The sequence below is a fragment of the Bidens hawaiensis genome, unplaced genomic scaffold (genome assembly GCF_021521415.1).
Source record: "Bidens hawaiensis isolate Kalapana, Puna unplaced genomic scaffold, B.hawaiensis_p1.1 tig00006359_1, whole genome shotgun sequence".
In the NCBI taxonomy this organism is placed as follows: Eukaryota; Viridiplantae; Streptophyta; class Magnoliopsida; order Asterales; family Asteraceae; genus Bidens; species Bidens hawaiensis.
The window spans coordinates 141492-163544 of NW_027491424.1; the positions used below are offsets into that span (position 1 = coordinate 141492).

Genomic DNA, 22053 nt, shown 5'->3' on the forward strand with positions numbered 1-22053 from the left:
ATACCACACCTGATCGACAGTAAAAATAACACTCAGGGGTTCAATATGAACCCTAAGGACACCGTAGCACAACTATAAGTCTATAAATACATATTACTTGATCTTATATGGTTACACATTAGAACAATTGGACTTTCAATTTTGTATTTTAACTTGTTTAACTCGAATCTATTGCTAGTATTATTATTTAGTTGAAATTAAAAATATTCTTATATAATATAATATCCAAATAATTATATAATATATTATCCAAATAATTATGAGAATTATTAAAGACAAATAATAATACTTGAACACATATGCAACATGTATGAATTATCATTTGGTGCACGATAAAGTTGCAAAATCTATTAATATTACAAATGTTTTAGGATATCATCTTAAAGTACACATCGAAGATTGTATCATTTGGTGCACGATTTTGATGTCACCTATTCTTTTTACATGCTCATTTACTTTAAATTTTAGTTCAAACTCGACTTGGTTAGTTAAACAAAATTAACTGAAACCGAACCATAACTGAGCTTCATAACCGATTAAATGAAACCAAAGTTTGGTTGTGGTTATGGACCATGGCTACGAGTAATAACCGAACCGAACCGAACCGAATGACAATTTGCACACCTCTAGATGATATGTGAATTGTAATCTATGTGTTCTGCGAGATATTAGATGCCACGCCAGCACAGTCAATTTAGTTACTGCAATTTCAGAAAAGTTGTTTAGCTGCTGTTAGTTTTATTGTCAATAGTTAGTTAAGACTGTTTAGTGTTATGGGAGCTGGTTAATGATTGTATATAATCTAGGGCTTGTAGTTGTATTCATTTTTTGAGGTAATGAAAGAATTGACCAAGGGTTTTTGTTTGGTTGTTACTTGTTAATGAGTATGAATTGAATTGGTATCCTGTACCAGTTTCATATTGTTAAGTCAATTTAAAGTCTGATAAATTTGTTAATGTGAACTATATTTGACTGCTAGAAGAAACATTGAAATAAAAAACAAATAGGAGACACCGACATAACAAAACTGAAGATGCAAAGATCTTGAATTGACAACTTATAAGTCAATTTCAAAATCAAAGAGGACTTTTCATATTGCTTGGTCAATTTTAAAGCATTATAAGTCGGTTTCGTATTTACTAATTTTGTATTTTATTACCGTATTCAAAATCGAAAGAGGACTTTTCATATTGCCAGATCTTCTTGTAAAAATTGATATATATTGGAAATTTGTGTAGACTTAGCTAATAGTCTAGTGTTAGATAATGAAACCTAAGAATGTGCAATGCTTCATGCTGTTATTATACATGTTTTCTAAATGCCAATTGTAATGAGACGTTACCAAAATAAAGAATAGTAAAGCAAGATAATGAACCAAACATGAACTCAATTATACATGGAAATTCCAATACCTAAACATTAAGAAATCATCCAAGTGTCACTTAAGTGCGTGTCATTACCCTAACTCACTTTCATGGTCCTTTCTGACACATACACAACAAGTTCTTTTTACTTTTCATGAAATGCAAAGTGCTTTGATTTTTCACTTACTTATAATATTCTAATATATGCTCATTAAGGCAGATCTGCTTGCACGGTATGGAGGCGTAGCTCCTAAAATGGTAGAAGAAGCTCATGCTCAGGTGATTGATCAGGTATAGCATCTAATACTTAGCCTTTATCTTCTACTTTTAGTATTTTGTTTTGTAAGTTTTTAACTTAAGTGTATATTTTAATATATCACCAGTTTGTTCATTTGTTGAAATAATTTAAGATCATCTTTTACGTTATAATTTAGGTAGTACAAGATGCACTTGATAAGGCTAAGTTGACTGAAGCAGATCTCTCTGCAGTTGCAGTTATTATTGGTCCTGGGCTAAGCCTGTGTCTAAGAGGTACAATCGTATAACTGATTTTTTCTCTTTTATACTCTTCTTTTTTATGGTTTGTTTGACTTTGACTTTGTGGAATGTTATTGGTAGTTGGTGTGCAGAAAGCTAGGAAGATCGCTGCTACTTACCAGTTGCCTATTGTGGGTGTGCATCACATGGAAGCTCATGCTATAGTAGCCAGGTACATTTTATCAATAAAATTTCAAATATTGAATATTAGATCAAGTAATTGAAATCGCCCTGTTTGCGATGCACGCATATAATGTATATATGTGTGGGCCCTTGGGTGGGCAAAAGTGAAATTGCACTTATTTTGACGTTATTTTACTAATTGTGTGAAAATAGCGTTAAAAGTGGCAGAAGGTTAATCTGGCATCATGTGGTGGCGTTGATAGCCAAAAGACAAGGGTACATGCACTATTCGGCTGCCTGATGGTTGAGTGTTATGTGCCTTATGTCCAAGGCTTGATGCAAAACCACTATCGAGCCGGGGGTCTCACCAGAAGCAGCCTCTCTATTCCTATGGAGTAGAGGTAAGGCTGTCTACATCTTACCCTCCTCAGACCCTACCATAGCTTTGCTATTGGTGGGATACACTGAGTACGATGATGATGATGATGATGATGATGATGATCAAGTAATTGAAACTTCTCATAAGATCTGTGATGGACCCTTTTTTGTGTTTTTATCAAAATCAGAAGGTAAAGTTAACGTACAAACTAAATTAACGTGCTACTGTAAGAATCAAGTAGTGTAATTATATTTACAAGTAGTGTAATTATGTAATTACATAGTAATGAAATTACACTATGATGTAATTACACTAAACTATAATTACACTATGTTGTATTTATTATTACACTACTTAATTCTCACAGTTAGCATGTTAATTTAATTTGTATTTGATCCAAACCCTTTAAATATGACTCAAACTTGAAAGACAAGAAGCGTTAAAACTATTCAAATAGGAAACTAAATCAAGACTCAATATCTTTAACCTAAAATAAAGCTCTTAAAAGTAAAACTCCCAAAAACAACTAAAAGACTAAATTGCGAATCAGTCCAATTACAGCAGCTACAGATCACCAGCCTTTCATGTGAACAACACAATTTAGTCTAATAGTCTGATTCTTGTATGTATTGATTAGATTTGTTTGCTGCTTTGTTTATCTGCTTGGTCTTGACTGGTTCTTGTTTAATTATTTTAAGTTTCTTATAAGTTGCTAATAAACAAGAGTGCTTACTTTGCGTATCTTTTCATTCTCCACTATGTCTTTTTGCAACTTTTAATGAAGTACATATGCGGTATCAAGTATGATAATTGTAGTTTAAGAATGTAATCTGATCGGTGGATCCACCTGCTATAGAAAGCAAAACAGAAAAACATGCTGGAAAAGAGTCTACAAACTGACCCGTATTGTCTACTTTTCTAATGATTATGTGTTTCCTACTTTTGTTACAACCTAACTTTATGCTTCTGGATGCTCCACTTTCACCACTAGGAACTCACATAGTTTAGTTAACTTTTTGGAGATTGTTAAATTAAATGCTTTTGATCTTTTACAAGTGAAACATCCTCAAGTTGACTACTAACAGGCCCCATCAAATACTAGTGTTTCCATATTGTCTGACTCAATCATGTTTTGATAAAAATTATGAACTTGACATGCTTGTGCTTCTTGAACATTCTTGTGGGGCGATCCGTGCTCAAAAAGTACATCAAGTTATTGTTTCTTTATTTTTAATTTCAGGTTATGTGACCGAGATTTGCAGTTTCCTTTCATGGCTCTTCTTATCTCAGGTATAATCATGTGCTAGCAACCGTTTCAGTTGACTTGAAACTACACAAATTACAGTAGTATTTCTTAGATAACGGCGTATCTTGTAATTATGATGAATGGAACAATTAAATAAGATGGAATTTTTTTTCATCGCCTTAGATCAGTATGGGCCTCTTGATTCGAAACAGAAAAACAAGAAATGGATCTACCTTATTGTTATGCTTCTAAAATCTTCATCCTTCTTGAAAATGCAAGTAAAATAAATGAGCGATATCAAACAATAAACAGATTCAAAATTACTTCTGTTTTATATCATTGAGAGTGCAGGGAGTGTGTGGTTCAATGGTAAGATAATGAATTTATTTTGGAAACTAAAAGATTTAACCTGATTTAAAATATATTGTATGGTTCTTTCATAGATTGTCTTTTAGGTCTGTGCTTTTTGACTCTGTCTATGCTTATGTGGTTTTTTTATATGTTTATGAAAATATTTACATTTTTTTATAAAGTTATCAACCAAGGTGAAGTATGTCTAGTTACATGATAAGAAATTTAGACATTCATGCCGTATTCCTTATGTGCATAATTTGCCGAATGTATCAGTAAACCGTGTTCAGTTCTTTACATAATTAGGTTGTTGACAGTTGCATTGAATTTTTTTTTAGTTTTAAGATCAGTCATCTATACAACTTAAAACTGTTGATAGAAAAGCCACTTGGCATTGTTAGAGATAGATATGGAAACGTAGAATGGATTACTATTGAAATAATATTGTTTATAAACCAAATATAAGTCACTAGTGAGTTTTACAAGTTTTGGACATCTAAATGTTGTTTTTCTCAATTTAAACCTCCCACTTATATTCTCTTGCCTTATTTTTTGCTTCAAAGGAGGGCATAACCTTATAGTTCTTGCACGTGATATTGGTCAATACTTACAACTTGGGACCACTATTGATGATGCAATTGGTGAGGCATATGACAAGTCAGCAAAGTGGCTAGGCCTTGATTTGCGGAGGAGTGGTGGGCCCGCCATAGAGGAGCTTGCTCGACAGGGTGATGCTCAATCTGTAAAGTTCTCTGTAAGTTATGTTTGATACAAGCATAATATTCACAATCATTTCTTAATATATATTTGCAAAATTATGATTTTATTTTCCTTGATTCAGGTTCCAATGAAACAACATAAAGATTGCAACTTCTCGTACGCTGGTTTAAAGACTCAAGTAAAGCTTGCAATTGAATCCAAAAATATGTATGCAGTTCATTTAAATTCTATTTATTTAAAACAAACAAACCATTTGTCTTTATTTTTAACCAACTTTTTTGCAGTGATGCTGGAATCCCCTTATCTTCTGCAAGTGTTGAAGATCAACGCGCACGAGCTGATATTGCTCCGTCGTTTCAGGTGACAAAAGAAGATGCATACATCACTATATGAGACCTGAAACTTTTGACCCGTTTTGTTAACGAGTCGAAATGCGCCGTGTATAAACTTAAACGGTCAAATCAATTAGCTTGGCTAAAACGGAAATGGCTTGAACATAGGCCTGTAAACAAACCGAACAAACACGAACAGGGGCATGTTCATGTTCGTTCATTTGACTTCAACCGAATGCGAACACGAGCATTTAGTCGAACAAAGATTTTTGTTCATGTTCTTTCATTAAGAAAATGAGCATGTTCTTGCTCATTTGTTAAAAATCTAAATGAACAGTTCACGAACGTAAACGAACAAGCATAAATAAACACAAATGAACATAAATGACATAATTGAGCAAGCATAATGGAGACAAACAAACGCAATAAATAAACTAACATAAACAGACATAAATAAATGAACATAAACAAACATTCACGAATGTAAATGAACGAACGAAACATGTGTTCATGTTCATTCGTTTAATTAAATGAACAAAAACTTTTGTGCATGTTTGTTCGTTTATTAAATAAACGAACTTCCCGCGAACGGTTCACTGAACGATACGTTTGTTTACATGCCTACTAAAACAGGATAAAAGACACCCGAAGCCTATTTCTTATGCGTTCAATCTTTTATGTCGCTTTATTCAGATTTTAAGATGATTACTGTAATAATATTGTTTTTGTAAACCTAACTAACACTAATTAAAAAGTGGATGAGGACTTCTTATATGACTATCTTTCTCTGTTTACCTTTCATGCAGAGGGTTGCAGTATTGCATCTAGAAGAAAAGTGTGAACGGGCTATTCAATGGGCGTTAGAGATTGAGCCATCAATAAAACATTTGGTATTGCTCTCTATAGTTTTCTCACATTATTTGATTAAAATCATGCACATACAGTTGGCATTCTGACAATATTTATATTTTTGTTGCATGGTGATACAATTAAACCTGCTTTGTGTAGGTTGTTTCAGGAGGTGTTGCATCATATCAGTATGTGAGGGCCCGCCTGAATGAGGTTGTTGCTAGGAACTCTCTTCAACTCGTCTGTCCTCCTCCAAGTCTCTGCACCGACAATGGTATCAAGAAACGGGACCCATAATCACATTTTTCTTTCATATTGTACCATTTAGACATGGTTTCTAATGTTATTCTGTTTATTAGGTGTAATGATTGCCTGGACCGGTATTGAGAATTTTCTGTTAGGAAGATTTGATCCTCCACCACCTGCCATTGAACCTGAGGGTTGTCAGGTTTGCAATTTTCCCCTTTCTCTCTTCTATAATGTTGATTATGTGCAAATTTGTAGTCTCAAAACTTAGAATTTTTTATTCTTTTATAAAAAGAGTATTGCATATTATAGGGACAAAGTAAGATACTGGTTGAGTCAGGTAGGATACAAATTATTTATTTATTCCTAGGAAAATCTATAAATACTTATATAGCTAGGATGATTATGTTGAGTATGCTGAATAACTGGCGCCTCATGTGCTGAAGGCCTAGGCCTAACAAACCGAACGAACACAAACAGAGCATGTGCGTGTTCGTTTAACTCTAAATGCTCAAATGAGTGAACGCGAACAATTAAACGAACGGGGTTTTCTTGCTTGTGTTCTTTTGTTAAGAAACTGAACGTGTCCGAGTTCGTTTGTTAACAATATAAACGAACGGTTCACGAATGCAAATGAACGAATGCAACCCAACATAGATAGAAGATCATAGCTGAACTAAAACCAATAAAAAGTAAATTTGAACAACAATGTGTTGGGCCTAAAAAGTTATTAAACTAGACTAAATTGTAATGGACCTAAAAAATTTAAACGAATATATTAACGAACGTAAACTAACGAACTTAAACAAATGTAAACGAACATTAACGAATGTTCACGAACATAAATGAATGAGACGTGTTAGTGTTTGTTCGTTTAGCTAATTGAAAAAAAAAATTGTTCATAAATTAACAAACTTCATGCCAAACGGTTCACTAAATGCCGGTTCGTTTACAGACTTACGTGAAGCTCTCGCCTTCACCTCATGCTTTTCAATACCAATGTTGAAATTTAGTTAACTTTGGCATCCTTAAGAGAGCCTGTTGACCTCTCAATAATCAGCAAAACATATTCGTTAGTGTTTTGTCTTTTTATATTTGATACTAAAATGTACACGTCTCTATAACCTTTATTCGAAATAACTATATATATATTTTTGGTTTATGATTGTTTGTGAAATGCAGCTTGATTTGCGGCCGAGGTGGCCGTTGGGGGAGGAATACGAGAGGGGTAGAAGCATAGCTCGGTCGATGAGGACGGCCCGGATCCATCCATCTCTTACTGCACTTACTCAAGCTTCTCAGTACCAAAGTTCATAACATATGTGTTCATATTCTTGCACCATTTGGTTTCTTTACCCTAAACATGCCTTTGGGTTGATAGAATTAGTAATTTATCTTTGGAAGTCACTTTAAAAATGTAAGTAATTTTATTGAAAACTTTCCTTTTGATTTCTTGAAGCTTATATATTGAATTACACAAGTTCAGTTATGAAAGTAATAATATAAACCTTTTTATTTATATATTTAAAATAAAAAATGGTCCAAGGATTATAAATATTGAACTGTTGTATTGTTTATCAGTTTAACCACTTTTTCAAAAAATAAACATATAAATCTAGTTGGTTAATGAGTGGTGATGGACTGATGATAGTTGGTTTGGTATTGGAGATGTTAAGCTCGGTTATAGGAGATTGAGGCGAGTTGCCTCGATTGAAATTAAAGTCGAGTTTAGCTTGCGAACAACCCTTTGTGAAGGAGATGGTGATGTTGTAAGGATGTTAGGGGTTTTTCGTTTTGTTTTTCAGATATCAGTTCATTACAACAGAAATATGTAATTTTGAAAAGAAAACATATATAATATTATAATGATATATTATTATTAGATTTGAATTGAGACACTGTCAACATAAGCAGCCATGTGTAATCTCGTTTTGGTACTACCAACCCTCAAGTTGGTAGGTAGGTTGTGACTTGTGACTTAGTGTGGTATCAAATTAAGTATATACCTATCCCTTCTCATATCCTCCACAAAACATCTTGTTATTATTTTAAACCTAAATAATTATTAACTTTATAATTCATACCAATACGCTATATATTTTGTCACGTGTCTTTAATATTAATGATTACTAGAAATTGTTGTGCCAAAGTAAAGGTAACCATCCCTGTTAGGTATCAAAAATAGTAAAACGATCTGTTTGTAATAGTTGAATAGTATAGGATGTCTTTGGTTAGTTAGCCTGATTGTTGTCACGTGTCTTTAATGTTAGGTTGTACTTAAACCAGGACACAGCTAATTGGTACCGATGAATTTGAGATTACTTCTTCTTCTGTGTTCTTCTCTTCATCGATCTTAATCTCTTGATTACCAAATTGTATCGTAACAATCCCGCCTTAAAACAAGAAAAGAGCCATGAATTATGTTCGTTTTGGGGAACGTGGTAGGTATTCTTTTAAGTGTTTGTTAAACGGGTTGGTTTAGTTTTACACTAGACCTAATTGCATGAGCTATAGACCATTAAATCGTACAATAAAACCAACTTAGAGCTACCCTTGTTGAGCTTAAGAATGTTAGATTCCAATGGGTGGTTTGTTAGAGTTAGGGTTGGTCAAATATTAGTTGGTATTTTTGGTGGTGATGTAGACAACGATAATGAGCAATGCATGAGGTTGTCATTGAACTACGATGCAACAAACATGATGTTGTCGTGATTTTTACTAGTTTTAAGTTTTAGCTTTTTAAGACGAGAGGCCGCTAGGATAGGGATGCATCATTAGACTAAACGGTCATTTCATATGTATTTTACATGTTTTTAACGTACATTATAAATAAGAAGAAAATGCATTTTTGTTTGACAAAAGTTTCGACCAAACCTATAGGAAAAAAATCAAATCCACATAGCATGCATAACTTAAAGATCATGTAACTTATAATTTTATAATTAGATACATATTAATTAGTTATAAAGTACCCATTAGTCACAAGAGCGGGAAGCATAATCCACTTCGAAACACACCAAATTCTTTCAATGAGTGAAGCAAGAAGTAGCTACTAGGATAGCAAAAAAAATTGTGACGAGCAAGAGAAGAGATCAAGACTATGAGATTAGAGAAAACGGAATCACCATCCCTCTACAACACACCACCCTAAAAATGGGAGCATCATCCAACCATACCAGCTGCTCAAGCGACTAACAAATCAATTGCACAGTAATTATAAAAATATTAATATACATGATGAACCGTATGTGCTAGTCCAGTTGGTTATGACGATGAAGATAAAAACTTGGCTTCCTTCAAAGGTTGCCAGTTTGAATTCATGCCAAGACGAGAAATTTATCCTGCCAGCACTACGTCATAAAATTTCCGTTTTTGTAACGTCCGAACTGGTGTCTAAGTGTAATCAGATGAATGGTTCATCCGAAAGTCATAAAATAGACTGATCGTTCAGAAAAAAAAATAAAAAGAATAGACTATTAGTTATAATAAAATATTAGTTTTATTATTACACGTTATGGTCAATTAAACAAGAGAAATATAATAATAATAATAATAATAATAATAATAATATGGGTGTTTGGGTTGGTAAGATGCGGGGGGTTGGTAAGCAAACCAAGACTCTAAAAAGCCGCCACCAAACTTCCCACCTTCAAATTCTTTCTTCAACCTCCACCCAAATTTCACTTCAATCCAATTCAATCCCACCACAAACTACCTGCTCAGAATGGCGATTCACATTTACAATTTAGCCAATTTCACGTCCAATCTCACCAACACTCAAAACCCATCTCCCAAATCACACCCTTTATCTTTCTTATCCTTTCGATCAAACCTCAAAATGAACAACGTATCTGTTACTTCTAATCAAAATGTTAACAACAAGAGGCCGTCGTTTGGTGTTACGGCTGCTGCTGTTGCTACTGCTGAGAAGCCGTCCACTGCACCTGAGGAGATTGTCTTGAAACCCATTAAGGAGATTTCGGGTACGGTTCATTTACCCGGATCCAAATCTTTGTCTAATCGGATCCTCCTGCTAGCTGCTCTTGCTGAGGTATTCTAATTTGGTTTCTTTGAATAAAGATTTGATTTTTATGACTTTAGATGGTTGGGATTTTGCAGTTGAGTGTAAAGTTTGGGACTTTTTGATTGTTTTTTTATATGGTATTGATAATTGAAATATTGAATTTTGATCTAGTTGGTGATGTAAACTAGAAGTTTGTTGACTTTTTAAGTATAGGCCCAAACTTTAGATCTTGTAAGAATATTTAAAAACAAAAGTTCATGATGTAAGGACCAATGATTTGGACAAAAAATGCTTAGTCAAAGATTTTGTTTTTTTTTTCTTTTAAAAATTTGCAAGGTTGATGATGGTCCGTTCCATGGGCCGAACAAAGAAGAGCTCGTTATTCTAAAAAGTATTTAGATCTTACATATTTAGCAGTATCTGAACTGGTTTTTCATTCTACATAGCACTAACATACGAGAAAAGAAAAAGATTGCTATTCATCACCTATGGTGTACAAAGTTAGTTATTCAAAGATATGTTGTCAAAGGCGCATTAGGTGTAAAAGCACAGCGCAATGCAATGTAAGCGCCTCGCCTGAAACGTAGTTTTAGGCGCCCCGACGTAGTTACCGGCGAAGTTCTTGTCAAAATCGTCTAGACTTGTTTGAACCCCTAAACAATCCTGGAATCAACCTAAAACAGTCTAATATGGATCTTATTTGATCATTGTAAATATTGCTTGTGTTATGTGCATCTAGGCTTTGACCATTGGTTATAGTGGGAATACTAAATGAATCTAAGTGAAATGCTTTTGCAGGGGACTACTGTTGTAGACAACTTATTGAATAGTGATGACGTTCATTATATGCTTGGGGCATTAAGAGCTTTAGGGTTGACCGTCGAAGAAAATGGTCAAATTAAAAGAGCAACTGTCGAAGGGTGTGGTGGTGTATTTCCGGTTGGTAAAGAAGCCAAGGATGAAATCCAGCTTTTTCTTGGAAATGCAGGAACCGCTATGCGTCCATTGACTGCTGCAGTTACTGCTGCTGGTGGTAATTCAAGGTATTTTGAGTAAACTTTTTAAAATTTTACTTGTTAGTTTAAACTACGTAAATTGTCAGTCCTAAGGTTTATGGTTTTATGAATTGTGTTTCTTGAAACAATCTTGAAATGACATACAGTTGTGACAGTTTTTTACTGGATGATGGCACAAAGTTTAATATAAATATTTTGAGTGTTTGCTAAATGTCTAAAATACCCTTTCGAATTAGACGCAAATAAAGGTATCGTGTGGATAAAAAACCATCCTGGTCGTGACATGGAACATTCTACATAATAATGAACAGTTTTCAAGATACACTAAAATAAGTAATTATTTTCATTGAAAAGAGGTGGTGTGAATTTGAGAATTAATATTAGAGGTGGGAAAATAGGTAGCTTGATTAGGTTGCCTATTGGGTTCAGGTTCAAATGGGTCACTTTTAATACGGGTCGGATTGGTCAGGAGGGTCAAAACTTTTTTTTATTCATTTTTAGTAAGTTTTTAAGTAGTTAATGTTTTAAATAAGATAAACTATAGTTAAAATAATAATCTACTACGTATTTAATAGCATTGAAAAACCTTTGCGTGACTCATGAATTTAGCCCGTTTCATGCGTTGGATATTTGTATATTTGACTTCAGATTTAGATACCAATTTTTGAATATATTTTTCAGCTACATACTAGATGGTGTTCCCCGAATGAGAGAGAGACCGATTGGTGATTTGGTCACGGGTCTTAAACAACTTGGTGCAGATGTTGATTGTTATCTTGGTACAAATTGTCCACCTGTTCGTGTAGTTGCCAATGGAGGCCTTCCAGGTGGAAAGGTAATGTTCATGTTCGTTTAACTTAGACCGAAAAACAATTGAACACAGACAACTAAAAGAACAGGGTTTTCTCATTCGTATTCGTTCATTTAGTAAATTAATGTGTTTGTTTTTGTTTGTTAACAGCATAATGATGCTTCACAAACGAACATAACTGATAGAAAATTAATTAAAAATAAACGTGAAAATCAATACGTTGGGCCTAAAAAGATAATAAAACTAGACTAAACTGTGCTAGGTGAATATTTGAATTTCATAAAACTAGTCTGAATTGTATGGGACCTAAAAGATTTAAATAAATATATAAATGAACGTAAAGTAGCAAAAACGTAAACTAACTGAACATAAACAAATTTAAATGAATGAATGTTCACGGACATAAATGAACGAATGAGACATGTGCTCATGCTCGTTTGTAAAACCAAATGAACAAACAGTTTTGTTTGAGTTCGTTCGCATATTAAATAAATGAAGATTAACAAACTTAGTGCCGAACAATTCACTGAATATGAATGTTTTCATAATAATCTAATTAATAAAGAACCTTTTTAATTGAGCCTTTTGTTGACCTTCAAATTGCAGGTTAAACTGTCTGGATCAATCAGCAGCCAATATTTGACCGCATTGCTAATGGCAGCCCCTCTTGCACTAGGAGATGTAGAGATTGAGATTATAGATAAATTAATATCTATACCTTATGTAGAAATGACACTGAAACTAATGGAACGGTTCGGTGTTACTGTTGAACATAGTGACAGTTGGGACAGGTTTTATGTCCGAGGTGGTCAGAAGTACAAGTAAGTTAAACTTTACACGAAATAGAACTTTAAAAAAAAGTGTTAAGTCAGCATAGTTCATATGGTTAATTTGTAATACTATGTTTTCAGGTCACCTGGAAGCGCTTACGTGGAAGGTGATGCTTCAAGCGCAAGTTACTTTTTAGCCGGTGCTGCCATCACTGGTGGCACTATTACGGTTGAAGGCTGTGGAACAAGCAGTTTACAGGTTTGACCAACTTTGACTTTTAGTGGTAAAATAATATCATTTTATATTTTCATAATCTTACTGTTTTATTGTTTTTGTAAAAAAGGGGGATGTGAAGTTTGCTGAGGTGCTTGGACAAATGGGTGCCGAAGTGACGTGGACAGAGAACTCGGTGACAGTGAAGGGCCCGCCACGGAACCCTTCCGGAAGGGGACACTTGCGTCCAGTAGATGTTAACATGAACAAGATGCCCGATGTGGCTATGACTCTTGCTGTTGTTGCCCTTTATGCTGATGGTCCCACTGCCATTAGAGACGGTATGATTTGGCATTACCATTTTTTAGTTTTGTATATATTCCTTTATCACGTATTCTTAAATTAAAGAGTTATTGTTTTAGATGAAATTTTAGACTAGTGTGGTGATCACATAAACCAACACGAGTATCGAATTTTGGAATGAATGTAGTGTATCTATAATTCTATATATTAAACTTTAGATTAGGGGTGTGACTTTATGACACACCATGAAAACATGACTTGAGCCAAACACAAAATTCGCGGGTTTGGGTTCTTTAGTCTAAACAAGTTCAGGGCAGTTTTGGGTCAACCCAGCGAACATGTTTCCTTTAGCTAAATGGGTCGTGTGCGTGTCAACCTGACGGATTCATGGGTTGACCCATTTATTTATTTATTTCAAAAATGTGTTTTATGTAATAGACTAATAGCTTAAACTATTTGGGTATTTTTTTTTATGCCAAAATTTCTAAGCAGTTAATGCGGAAAAATATCGGTTATCGGTCAAGGACCGATATCTGAGATATCGGTTATCACAGTGAGATATCGGTAAATTTTAATATCATGTAAAATTCATATATATAGCAATTTAACACTAATAATTCAGTATAGTCTTCTACCATTAACAAATTAACCTTTTGCAAATTGAAAATCACTAACAATCGTAGCAAGTAAGAATTAATTAAGACTTAAAACTCTAACGTTGAACACTAAAAGTTGATAATTAAGACTTAAAACACTGATATCGGGAATATCGGTGCTATATCGGTCAAATATTAGTTCAATATTGGCCAAATATCGGTCAATATCGTCGATATTATCGGTAACGATATTCTGATTTATATATCGCTAAGGGACCGATAACCGATATATCACTGTTATATCGGTGATATATCGGCGATATCGACTGCATAGCAAAATTTAGAAGTTCACAATTGAATTGACATAGTTTAAACATAATATGTAAATTTAGAAATGAAAGTGCCAATATGCAAAACAGTTAAATATATATTTTGGGTTAAAGGGGCTGTACTCGTACCACTAATTCACGTGTAGTGTTTGGGTTCATGTGTGTGACACGATTTTCGTGTTTGTCTCGTGGCTGGGTTCAATGCACCAACCCGCGAACACGACTCGTTTGATAAATGATAGTTCATAATAACATTATCTTCCTTCGATATTTGACAGTGGCTAGTTGGAGAGTAAAAGAAACCGAAAGGATGATTGCCATTTGCACGGAACTAAGAAAGGTACAAGTCATTTTAGCCATGTAACTCTTAAACAGCCTTCTACCCGCCATTCATTTAATGCTAAAAAGACTCTTTTACCCTTGTAACCTTTTCAGTTGGGAGCAACAGTCGAAGAAGGACCTGATTATTGTGTGATCACTCCACCAGAGAAGTTAAACGTAACATCAATCGACACTTACGATGATCACAGAATGGCCATGGCATTCTCTCTTGCTGCGTGTGCAGACGTTCCGGTCACCATCAAGGACCCCGGTTGCACCCGCAAGACCTTCCCAGACTACTTTGAAGTTCTTGAAAGATTCACAAAGCATTAAACAGAATCCCTTAACGGTTGAAATGCTAGTTTGACGACTTTACCCTTCAAAAAGTTGTGTTTCGTCACAAGGGTTTCGCTTATTATTATTTTTTTATGTCAAGGTTGTAGCTTTCTATGGATCTGAGTGTAATCTTGTATCTGCAAGAACATGTTAGCATTGTATGAATTTTGATGCATATTTAATGAGTTATTAAAATAAAGGTGGGTTGAATTGAATCTAGACAATATTTGTAAAAGAGGTGTGAAGGTTTAATCTTGATTCTCAATTTAGCACATGGTGGCTTAAATTATTGATCTTTAAATGTTGAATAAAGTATATGTTGGTAACAAACAATGAGTTGTCAATCTTGAAAACTTAGAATAGTACAAAAATGGGTTTGAGCTCATGTTTCTCATAACCCTTATATTATGCTGCTTACAAGTTAAGATTAGTGGGGTCTAATAGATACTTGAGAAGATATATATTATAAACTAGGTCATGATTCTTCACACATTTATTGTTTTCTTATCAAAATTGCGAGTTTAAATGTTTTGAAAGGAAAAAAGATTTTCTAACTTAATAACAGTTAAATTGAGAGATTTTGGACGGTTATTTTTCACGTCTTGTTCATCCTAACATAGTAACGTATCATTGTAAAAGTTATGTCTAATAAGCTGTTACTTATAGCCTGAATTAAAAAGAACACATTTTTGTTCATTATATTGAATTTAGCAATAGAAAAATAAATCAAACTGTGGTTAAATATTGGGTAAGGATAAAAGAAAATGTGAGATTTAATAAATATTATTATTATTAGCAATAGTATTATTATTATTTTATTATTACTATTATTGTTTTTATTATTACTACTTTTTATTATTATTATTATTATTATTATTATTATTATTATTATTTCATTTACTATATATTGATTGATTGATATATAATAAATAGAGTAATTAGAGGTTTAATTTTATAAGAAAAAAAATGTAAGCAAGATAAAATATGTGGGGTCCAACTTAGGGACTTATGATACTTGAAAATTACTCTTACTCAATTAAGTTTGCAATAAGTCGAAGTTTGGTGGTGTAGCCTTTTTTTATACATACAAGCTCACATGATGTAGGTGCTACCCTAACTAATAAAGTTGGGAATTTTGACAAAAAAAGTTTAAAAGGTTTACCTAAATTGCAATCAAAATCCGAACCTAAGTTTAACCCCAAGTGTATGGTTTTAAATCCGATTAAACGCTTTTGAATGATATTTTATGTCAAGTTTCTAGATTTGAAAGCAATCTAGTTTGTTTTTCTATTTTTGGTTACTCGGGGTTCTATGAAGAGTCATTTTTTTGGGTTGCGTTTCATTCTTCTCTAATAGGTTTTAATTATTGAATATGCATTGGAATGATCTCGAATGAAATAAATCTTCTTTACATGCTATCGATATTTCTTCAAATTAAGAATATTCGTAACTTGTCCTTAAAAACTACGTTTTGCCAAGGACTTTGGTTGTGAAATGAGAAAATCAAATGACCATATTTGCCAAATACACAAACAGTTAGATCTAAAGGGTAACCATGATAATAACACCAAACACAAATTTGTAAATGAGGGTATCCTTTCATTTTCAAAGTGTGTGTGCTTTCTATGTTAACCTCACACCAAACATGACTCATCCCATCCTCACATGGCATGTCTCTTGGAATCCTTTTCATTTTTTATTTTCTTCCACACCTCTCCTTCATGTATTCATTTAATGATAAGAGAAAAGACAGATCTATTAATGTTAATTAACTTTATTTTAAAATCCAACAACAATTTAACCAAAATGGTTTTCAAGACATGTATGTACTTGTTTGAATGACCTGGTATAATCCGATCCGGTATGCATGCCGTAACTAGCTTGATCATACAAAAACGTGTAAATTTTTCGTTAGAATGGATGAGTGTAACGACAACCGACTTGATAACACACACATATAGAACTTGTTCTTATAAACATGGAGTCATTAATTCAGTCACAAATATAGTAACAATTTCTTTGTGTTTTACGTAAAAGTTTTCTCAGCATGAAACTAGAGTGTACGTAATCTAACTATCGAAGGGCTTTAGCATGACGGTATTGGTGTTCTCGTATATCCTATGGGATGAAGGTTCGATCACCAAAATACGATATTAGTGGATTTAATAACTGTACTTTATGAGACGTTAAAAAAGAAAAGATTTAATCTAACATATAGGACAAATATCAAGCCTAAATAAAACTTTTTAGAAAATTTGATGGACACGATTCAAGTTATATCCAACATTCCATTAATAGTCACTATCCCAGAAATATAATAGGAAATGTTCTAATAAAATAAAAGTAACTATTTAAAATTTCATGTTAACCTTTTAAACCCATTTTTGTATTATCTAAGAATGGAATAAAAATAACTTTAAAAAAATCATAATAATCTTTAAAACCCATTTTAGTTTCATCTTTCAATAATACTTTCTGTTACTCTGCATATAAAATTGTTTTGGAAATAATAAGAAAACATATTCATGAAATGTGGAGTTCATAGAGTGACTTAAGTCCCACTTTTCATATTAAATTAAACTTATCAAGTAAATTGACCAATGGAGTGAAGTTGAATCAACCAAAGTGCCACCCACCAAAAACAACAGTAACTTTTTTTTTAATAAATATTATTATAATTTGTTTTAAACAATAGTTCATATTCTTAACTCTTAATAAACACAAGATACAATCACTCTTATAACTCTTTAAAAAATTGGTTACTTTATAGAAGATTAATCATTAATGTATCATCATTTTACAAATTATATAAAGATTTAAAGCTTGCAAGCCCCCATAGATCTCACACAATCCAATGGTGTAAATACTAAGAACACTCCTTAGAATTAGCAGCAAGATCTCATATACTTCATCTCTCAACAAATCCCCACACTTATTTCAAATTCCAAGATGAACACAAATTGTCAAATTAAGTAACACACAATTGAGGCCACTGAATTCTATGGCTTCATTACATAATCAAGAGCCCTAAAATAACTAAAAATCATTTTCTTTTATAATAAATGTTAATCCTTTTGTTTGTGATTAATTACTAGAAAATGCACATTTTCAAAATGATTTATCATGCTATCAAATTTATCACTCCTCATTAAATTGTATTAATGCTTATCATTATAAAAGTTGTGTTAATGCTTATCATTATAAAAGTTGGCCTTTCAAAAAAAAAATTAGTCTTCATTTTTTGTTTTTTTTTATAAAAGCTGGCCTTTCAAAAAAATAAAAACAAAACTAAATTGTATTAATGCTTATCATTATTTCAGTTTTATCAACGGAAAAGTTTTTCATCATTGACAACTATTTTTTTTTTTAAATATTATCTATTAATAAAAAACTGTAATGTTAAACTATAAATACCTTCCGAAAAAATTAATGTATATCTTTCCGTCGTTTTTATTGGTAAAAGTCTGTTTTATAGTAGTATGTCGTTAAAAAGTTGAAAAGAATATTCCGATAAGATAAATAATAAAATTAAAAGAGCACATGAAAAAAAAGGATATAAAATATTATTTTTTTACATCAAGAAAATAAATTAATAATAGTAATAGAAAGATACATTTTCCCACTTAAACCTTCTGGTGTAGTGATATGAAATTTGAGTTTCTTAATAAAGATTCAAGTTCAAACCTTACTTACAACATTTTAGAGGAGAAAACTGAGAGCTTTGTGATCTCCAGTTCGATTCTCAATGAAGAAATATAAGATCTTTGTGTTTTCCAGTTCGAATCTGAGAGCGTCCGGGTTTACCATCAATGGGTCTTTGAGCTGGTGGGTTTCCCCGGAACTTGAGATAACTTGAAGGTGTTAAGGGCTCCGTACGACTGAGTTGAATTAGTTGACGGTGACCTTGTGCAATTGAATCACCACGTACAAAGCAAGTAGCCAATTTTCTGTTTGTTGAACGTTTAAAGTTTTTTATTTTCCCACTTAAAAAATAGGTTAACTTTTATGGTAAATAACTAAATCCTAAAACTAAAAACTAAAAAAGCAACACCTAAACCTTTCATTACACATCACTGTTGACTTTGACTATATACAATACAATTAGTCCACTCTAAATCTCCTTTAACCTCCACTTTCATTTTTCAAGATCCTTCCACCTCATTTCTTGTCTGTCATTTTTTACCTGTTCCTGTAGAACCAAGAAAACCCACACAAAAGCTTCAAGAAACCTCAAGATACCTTCATCAGACAGTCAAGAAACACAAACACCTCTGTGAGTTTCATAAAAATCCAATCTTTTTCTTGCAAATCAAGAAATCTTGAATCTTTTTCAAGAAATTAGGGCAAATCAAGATTTGGGTATTTCTGATTTACTCATATTATTATGAAGCTATCTTCATCTCATTTGGATAGTATTAATAATATCCCATCAACACCTGGCAAATTCAAGATAGATAAGTCTTATAGATTCAGATGGCACTATTCATCTTTAGCCAAACTCACATTTTGGAGCTTTGTGTTTATGGGATTAATACTTGTGTTCTTCTTTAAGTCACCACCCACTTCCACTTCCACACACAACTCAGATCTCAATAGGAGATCCTTAAAAACCAAATCTTGGGGCGGACCCGGATGGGAAAAACGCCTCAAATCATCCGCCAAGATCCGATCCCCTAACGGGTTCTCGGTCCTGGTCACCGGCGCTGCGGGGTTCGTTGGAACCCATGTCAGCGCCGCCTTGAAACGCCGCGGGGACGGCGTCTTAGGGCTTGACAATTTTAATAACTACTATGATCCATCGCTCAAGAGAGCTAGACAAGCTTTGCTTGAAAGGAGTGGGATTTACATTGTCGAAGGCGACATAAACGACGCCGAATTGCTTAAGAAGCTGTTCGAGGTGGTTTCGTTTACTCATGTTATGCATTTAGCGGCTCAGGCTGGTGTTAGGTATGCAATGGAAAACCCTAGTTCGTATGTTCATAGTAATATTGCTGGTTTAGTTAATGTTCTTGAAGTCTGCAAAAGTGCGAATCCGCAGCCTGCGATAGTTTGGGCTTCGTCTAGTTCTGTTTACGGGTTAAATACCAAAGTACCCTTTTCGGAAAAAGACCGAACCGATCAACCCGCCAGTCTGTATGCAGCCACGAAAAAAGCTGGTGAAGAAATCGCACACACTTATAATCATATCTATGGTTTGTCGTTAACCGGTTTAAGATTCTTTACTGTTTATGGACCGTGGGGTAGGCCCGATATGGCTTATTTCTTTTTCACTCGGGATATTTTGAAAGGGAAATCGATTCCCGTCTTTGAAGGTGCAAATCATGGGACGGTTGCGCGTGATTTTACGTATATTGATGATATTGTGAAAGGTTGTTTGGGTGCTTTGGATACTGCTGAAAAGAGTACTGGAAGTGGCGGGAAGAAGAAAGGTAATGCACAGTTACGGGTTTTTAATTTGGGGAATACGTCGCCGGTTCCTGTATCGGATCTTGTGAGTATTTTGGAAAAGTTGTTGAAAGTGAAAGCGAAAAGAACGGTGATGAAGCTGCCTAGAAACGGTGACGTTCCATTTACGCATGCGAATATTAGTTACGCTCAGACGGAGTTTGGTTATAAGCCGACAACGGATCTTCAAACGGGGTTGAAGAAGTTTGTGAGGTGGTATGTTAGTTACTATGGTTCGGGGAAGAAGACCGATCATTAAATCTTGTTATTTGGTAAAGTTGTTTTAAAATTCTTGTTCATTTTGTTATTCACATGATTGTTTTATGTTCAGTTGTGTGATGTTTGTTTTTATGTATCTTAATGATGATAAACTGATAAGGATGGTTGAAACGAGAGAAATCGTGAGATGAAGAAATGATTTTTGTGATGTGTATCGAAAGAAATTAAGATTATGTGTTGTTTTCTTTTAATGTAATTGTTGTAGTTTTATTGCTGTAGAATTCATGAGTAAGAAGAGATTTGCTTTATTTGGATGTATTTATATCATTTTATGGAATTCAAATAAATATAACACATTTATTTACCCTTGGATGCTAATGTTATTTTTTTTTCTCATGCTTCTGAATCTATGCTATAAAGTTTTGATTTTTCTTGATTTTCTTGGTTTTAGTTATTATCAAATTCTTGTTCATCTTGATGATGCATGTAACTGAACATTGAATATACGCTTCAAGGGATCGTGTAGTGGTAAACACCTGATTGACCCTCGAGTATAGATCTCAAGATTCGTGGTTAGCAGGATATTGGTAGGATCGTGTGAGTTTTCTGGAAACGGGTTCTAATTATTACAAAAAGAAGGTAAATATTTTCAATTTCAAGTGTGCTTTTAGGTTTATCTTCATTTAGACTTTAAATGTCCAATAGTTTTGGATGTTATGAATATCTTGATTTTGGTTTAAATAAACATGTGTTTTTGGTGACATCACCATTTGACTTGTGAGTTATGACTGATGAAGCTAATATAAACATTGGCATAGCTGACAAAATCCATGGTTGAAGTGTCAAAACTTGCAACCATCAGTTAATTGTGGGTCCCACATCAAAAATAACATCTACCAGTTTTGGATGAGGTAGCTAACTAACAATATTGTTTGTTTGTTTGTTTCAAGGATCCATGCTTTGTACTGGTAGATTTTCACATTTTTAGATGTCTTATATCTCAACTACAAATACTCTTGTACACAAACTTTCCTTATGCTACGTGTCATCTTGGCTTTATTTTTACCAAGCTGTAAGATATATCAACAAAGAAATATACACGGCCCGTCGTCAGGTTTGAGTTTATAAAGTGCAAAGGCTTGTTTGAAGTCAGAAATGTGTGCAAAAATTAGAACAGCTTGGTAAGAGGGCTCACACTGTGTTACGACAAATTATTTGATTGAACGATCCAAAACCGAACAGGATGGTACGTTTGGGTTTATTGAATGAGTACTTCGGAGTGATACGATACAATCCATGATTAGACCAATGCAGCTGAGATCCGAAACCAGTATCAACAGGTCTTCAGTCTGGAAATTGTCGCGTAAAGAGCAAATAGAATTGATAAGACATAATTCATAGTCATCCAGTATTATTAACACTTAACAGTGTACTATGTTATTCAAATAATAATGCTATAGTAAACATGAATTAGGTACAATAGTTAAGTTAAAACCGAAACTATTTTTAAGCCTTAAAATAC

The 22053-nt window shown here is 33.5% G+C and overlaps 2 protein-coding genes and 1 pseudogene across 2 annotated transcripts; all 3 read left to right on the forward strand.

Annotated features, from left to right (window-relative positions):
- Window positions 1–578: 578 nt before the first annotated feature.
- On the forward strand, window positions 579–7597 carry LOC143632035 (putative tRNA N6-adenosine threonylcarbamoyltransferase, mitochondrial). The gene is made up of 11 exons (XM_077100633.1): window positions 579–1655; window positions 1799–1895; window positions 1983–2073; window positions 3644–3693; window positions 4564–4754; window positions 4842–4927; window positions 5005–5080; window positions 5859–5942; window positions 6061–6175; window positions 6261–6349; window positions 7330–7597. Exons 1-11 carry the CDS (start codon window positions 1569–1571, stop codon window positions 7462–7464), a joined length of 1101 nt encoding a protein of 366 aa, XP_076956748.1. The 5' UTR covers window positions 579–1568; the 3' UTR covers window positions 7465–7597.
- A 2239-nt stretch (window positions 7598–9836) lies between these two features.
- On the forward strand, window positions 9837–15066 carry LOC143632036 (3-phosphoshikimate 1-carboxyvinyltransferase 2-like). The gene is made up of 8 exons (XM_077100634.1): window positions 9837–10198; window positions 10970–11214; window positions 11869–12022; window positions 12605–12819; window positions 12910–13027; window positions 13113–13323; window positions 14489–14550; window positions 14646–15066. Exons 1-8 carry the CDS (start codon window positions 9872–9874, stop codon window positions 14862–14864), a joined length of 1551 nt encoding a protein of 516 aa, XP_076956749.1. The 5' UTR covers window positions 9837–9871; the 3' UTR covers window positions 14865–15066.
- A 3969-nt stretch (window positions 15067–19035) lies between these two features.
- LOC143632037 (UDP-glucuronate 4-epimerase 3 pseudogene) lies at window positions 19036–20681 on the forward strand (annotated as a pseudogene).
- Window positions 20682–22053: the final 1372 nt, after the last annotated feature.